Here is a 5,220-nt window from a genome sequence, read left to right on the forward strand (position 1 = left end):
CTCCCAGAATCCCAGGGATTGTGGGATCTGTAGTCCAAGAAAAGCTGGGAGGGGGTTAATAAGAACTACATCTCCCAGAATCCAACGGATTGTGGGATCTGTAGTCCAAGTAAAGTTGGAAGGGGGTTAATAAGAACTACATCTCCCAGAATCCCAGGGATGGATTCCAGCATTCTCTGAAGATGCCAGTCACAGATGCTGGTGAAACACCAGGAACAAACTCTTCTAGAACATGGCCACATAAACCGAAAAGCCCACCAAAAACTATGGTTTGCAATGCCTTCCCTCTAGGCAAGTCCCACTCTCTCAGCCTCGGCTGCATCTGGACTCAAGAAGCAATGTGGTTTATGTAGAACACCTGCCTGGAATATTGGTTCTAGTCTTGGATTATGACTCTGGGGACCAGGATTCGATTCTCAGCTCGGCCATGAAACCCTCTGGGTAACACTGGGCAAGTCACACTCTCTCAGCCTCAGGGGAAGGCAATGGCCAAAGCTCCTCTGAACCAGCCTTACCAATCTGAATGCATCTCTGAACAAATGAACAAACCCCACTCTCTTCCAGGCCAGCCAAAGCCACAGACGACGGCAAAAGAAATGTCAGGAACAAACTCCACTGAGTTTCCTATATCTTTAAAGGAAGGAATATCTGGAGGGCTGCAGGATTGCAATGAACAATGATGTCCCAAAAAGGCTTGACATCAAGAGGCAAGATTTGTTCCGCCATGGCCTTCCCGAGGCTGAGAGAGTGTGACTTGCCCAAAGTCACTCAATGGTGATATATATATGTATGTATGTATGCGTGTTGCTGTTGTTGTTGTTGTGTGCCTTCATTTCTGACTTATGGCGACCCTAAAACAAGCCACGTTTTTGGAGGAAGTTCCTTCAGAGGGGGATTTGCCATGGCCTTCCCCTGAGGCTGAGAGAGTGTGACTCGCCTAGAGGTCACTCAAGCCACTTGCCTGCTGCAGTTAAATGAACCAATACCTGGAGGATTCCCTTCCCTTCCTGCAGGGAATGATGTCACAAAAAGGCCTGACATCAGCTCCAAGAGACCAAGCCGGCTGAGAAGAGACCCTTCCTTGGACTCTGGAGACCTTTCGACCTCCGGTTCCTTGATGTCGGTGGTGAAGTCCATCGAGCTGGTGGTGCCCAAGGAGGTCTACCTGGCCGGGTCGGACATCGACGGGCAGCTGGTCCTGACCCTCCACAGCACCTTGGTGGACCCTCTGGTGAAGGTGGAGCTGATCGGAAGGGGCTACCTGGAGTGGATCGAAGAGACCAACGTGGAGAAGGACTACAGCCAGCCGGGGACCTGCGTCAACAAGGCCGACTACGTCCACAAGACCAAGACCTTCAAGATCGAGCGTGAGATGGGGACGATGGGGGCGGGAGTGGCAGGGTGACTGTCCTTGCAACACCGCCGTTGGCGGGATTTGGGGTTTATTTTTGGCCAGTGTTCCTCTTGGGACTTCTTCTCCAACTTATGGCGACCCTTAGGAGAAACCTATCATGGGGTGCTTTGGGGGACTAACCAGGGCTGACCTTGCTTAACTTGCAAGAACAAATTAATAAGCCGACAGATGACTTATCTGTCTCTAATCCTTCAAATCATCTGTTGACTTATTGATTTTTCATAGGATTTTCTTTGGCAGGGAAGACTCAGAGACGGTTTGGCCAGTTTCTTCTTCTGAAATAGAGCCTATGGCACCCAGGATCCATTGGTGATCTCCCATCCAAGGATTAATCAGGGCTGACCTTGCTTAACTTGCAAGAACAGACAGCATCTGTCTCTGATCCATCAAGGCATCTGTCGACTTATTAATTTTTCATAGGATTTTCTTTGGCAGGGAAGACTTCGAGATGGTTTTGCCAGTTCCTTCCTCTGAAATGCAGCCCTAGAGTGCCTAGGATTCGTTGGCGGTCTCCCATCCAAGTGCTAGCCAGGGTCAGCCGTGTTTAGCTTCCAAGAACAAAAGAGATCTGGTGCCTTTAGGGTATTTAGGCAAACAAAACCCTCTTCACCTTCCAAGTGAACATCTTGTGGCGTGCCTTGGAGCCGTTTCTGACTTACGGCAACCTTAATGCAGACTTTTCTTGGCAAGATTTGCCCAGAGTGTGTGACCTGCCCAAGATCATTTGGTGGGTTTCCATGGCGAAACGGGGATTTAAACCCTGCTCCCCAGAGATCTAGTCCAACGTTTGCACCACTAAACTAAGCCGGCTCTCCAGGTGAACATTAGTTTGGGCCTATTAAGGCTGCAAATCCTGAATGTGCTTTCCAAGGGGACTAGGATAGCATTGTAGCTAAGCATGTACCGGGTTTGAATCTCACCTGTAACGCCTGTGGATTCGGTGGCCTTCCATCAAGCTTGTACTCCCTGTTAGGCTCAATTTGCACCCTCTCCATCTGCAATAGAGGTTTCTGGGGAATGCTTGCTCAGGTCCGGCAAATGGGAAAGGCTGTGTTGTAGTCAATGTCCTTTCCCATCAATGTTGCTCAGGAAAAAGGTTGCGGATACTCCAGGACTAAGCCCAGGCCTTCTGGGGTCCTTTTTCAACTCCTCAAGTGGGAGGGAGTTTCCCAAATGATTTTCTGAGTTTCTCCATGACATCTTCTTTCCTTTTTGGCACGCAGGGAACTGGCTGGGCCCCGGAGTCCATACATTTGACTTCCACTTTGTCTTACCTCCCCGGATCCCTTCTACATTCACCAGCCGAGTCGGGCGGATCTGTTACTTCCTCCAAGCTCTCTGCGCAACTCGGGAGCTCATCCTGGGGAAGCTGAAGAAGTACATCATGGTCCAAGGGACCTCCGTCTTCAGCCAAGACACTGTGGAGTCGGAGGTGAGCCTCCATTAAGTCTTAGTTGGCCACCTGCTGAAGCCCGGGGTTTGTATTTTCAACCTCTCCATGTGGTGGCCTTGTCAGTGGAGCAGTGAATCCACCCCAGCTTTTCACAGTTCACAAAATGTACAGTGGTCTCTCCACATTCGCTGGGATTAGGAGTGAAGGACTTTAGTGAATGTGGAAAAACCGCAAATAAAAAACCACTATTCTTTTTACTTGAGAGAACACCTCTCTACAAATCTCCAGGTCCTCCAGCGCAACTCTATGTTCAGCATCTGCCAGAAGTTGATCATAGAGTTGTGCTAGAGATAAGTGTTTTCTGTAGGAACCTCCAAGTTCTCTAGCACAACTCTATGGCCAACCTCTGGCAGAGTTGTACTGGAGGACTTAGAGATTGCTAGAGAGAACATATGAATCAAAACCGTAAATTATAAAATCCACACAAGTCAAATCTGCAAATGTGGAGGGACAACTGTACTTCATCCATGAGAGACAATGTGACGTAATGGTCTGAGTGTTAGACAGTGACCCTGGAGACCAGGGTTCAATTGCCAGCAGGGCCATGAAACCCACTAGATGACCTTCCACAAGCCACACACTCTCAGCCACAGGGGAAGGCAATGGCAAACCTCCTCTCAACCAAATCTTGCCAAGAACCCCCATGAATAGGTTCACCTTAGGGTCAGCATAAGTCAGAAATGACTTGAAGTCACTCAACAACAACATTATGCAATTAAATTATAGTGTGTTAATAGATTGGGGATCAGGGCCAAAACTAACAAAATGAATTTCAACAGGGATGAATGGAAGGCATCACATGTAAGCAATGAAATCCACAAATACAGGGCAGGGGACAGCGGACCTGAAAGCAGTATGTGTGAAAAGGATTTAGGGGTCCTGGTAGAACACAGGGTGAACTTGAGGAACCGTGTGATGCTGCGGCCAAAAAAGGCAAGGCAATTCTTGCCTGCAGGAGTATAATATCTAGATCTAGGGAAGGTCAAAGGTCTGCAAACCAAGCCTTATGAGGAATAACTGAGGGAGCTGAGTATGATTCACTTGAAGAAAAGAAGACTGAAAGGGGGGATGATTTGTTGTTGGGGGCCTTCAAGTCATTTCTGGTTTATGGCAACCCTAAGGCGAACCTTTCATGGGGTTTTCTTAGCAAGATTTGTTCAGAGGAAATTTGCTATCAACTTTCCCTGACGCTGAGAGAGTGTGACTTGTAAAGGTCACCCATTGGGTTTCACAGCCGATCCGGGAATTGATCCCTGGTCTCTATAGTCTAACCGTTGCACCATGCTGAGATGATAGCTATCTTTAAATTTCAGAAGGGATGTCAAAGAGAAGGTGAAGCAAGCTTGTTTTTTGATATAAGGAAACATCTGATCACATCTGATAGAAGGGGATTATTTCTATTTCTTACTTTTCTTTATTAGAGTCACACCCAGCCTTTCTTCCAAACACCTTAAGGTGGCATAAACACCGTCCCTTTTTTTTCGCACAACAACCCTGTGCGCGTTGTGAGAGAGGGTCCCAGTTTTCATCTGTTAAATACTGGGGGCATGGTTAATATGGCAAAAGTGATTAATGCGGAAGGAGACACAAGCTAGGAGAGTATGCCACAGTTTGCTTTTGCCTGCACCGGCTGGGAAAGGAAAAATTCCTGAGTTGGTTGACTGAAAACAATTTGCAGCGACTGAGGCAAACTGAAGACAAAGGCGGGAGGCAGGCAGAGAAACCGGGACATTATAAAGCAGCTGAAAAAGTGGGATGATAGAGGATTAATTGGGATTGTTCCAAATCAGAGTGGTTGGAGGGTATGCCCCCAGCTTTCATGCTTTCTGCGTGTGTTTGTGCTGCCATTTTCTCTCTTCCTTCGACTCCTTTTCAGTACCCGCTGGTGGTGGAAGTCCGGAAAGCCCTCCTGTACAACTGTTGCTTCCACAGTTCCCCCATCACAGTCCGCCTCTCTCTGGACAAGAGCATCTACGCTCCCGGGGACGACATCGGCTTCACGATGGAGATCACCAACGAGACGGGCAAGTCCATCAAGAAAGTAGTCTTCGCCCTCCACTCAGTGGTCCTCTACAAGGCCTTCAACCTCCGGGCCGAGCGGCGGACGCTGGAGCAGCGGGAGGAGATGGTTCGCCTGGAGTCCCACGTGGCCAACAACCCCTGCGAGGTCACCAAGATCCACAGCATCATCTCCCTTCCCAAAGTGATGCCCGTCAGTTCCTGCTGCAAGTCCGACGACATCATGGACATCGGCTATGAGCTGACGGCGACGGTCCACTTCCCCTGGTGCATGAGCACGGTGGCCGCCAAGATCCCCATCATCATCAGGAACGTCGCCGAACCCAAGGGGTAG

At 49.0% G+C, this 5,220-nt stretch overlaps 1 protein-coding gene across 1 annotated transcript; it reads left to right on the plus strand.

Moving 5' to 3' along the window:
- Positions 1 to 884: 884 nt before the first annotated feature.
- ARRDC5 (arrestin domain containing 5) lies at positions 885 to 5,220 on the plus strand. Its single transcript, XM_042479467.1, has 3 exons — positions 885 to 1,367; positions 2,638 to 2,846; positions 4,744 to 5,220. Exons 1-3 carry the CDS (start codon positions 1,118 to 1,120, stop codon positions 5,218 to 5,220), a joined length of 936 nt encoding a protein of 311 aa, XP_042335401.1. The 5' UTR covers positions 885 to 1,117.

The sequence above is a fragment of the Sceloporus undulatus genome, chromosome 7, assembly GCF_019175285.1.
Source record: "Sceloporus undulatus isolate JIND9_A2432 ecotype Alabama chromosome 7, SceUnd_v1.1, whole genome shotgun sequence".
NCBI classification, from domain to species: domain Eukaryota; kingdom Metazoa; phylum Chordata; class Lepidosauria; order Squamata; family Phrynosomatidae; genus Sceloporus; species Sceloporus undulatus.

Bases quoted from the DNA above. Each gene is read 5' to 3' on its own strand.
- ARRDC5 (XM_042479467.1), top strand. From the start codon at position 1,118: ATGTCGGTGGTGAAGTCCATCGAGCTGGTGGTGCCCAAGGAGGTCTAC. The intron at 1,368-2,637 runs GTGAGATGGGGA...TTTGGCACGCAG, and splicing joins CAAGACCTTCAAGATCGAGC to GGAACTGGCTGGGCCCCGGA. The intron at 2,847-4,743 runs GTGAGCCTCCAT...ACTCCTTTTCAG, and splicing joins AAGACACTGTGGAGTCGGAG to TACCCGCTGGTGGTGGAAGT.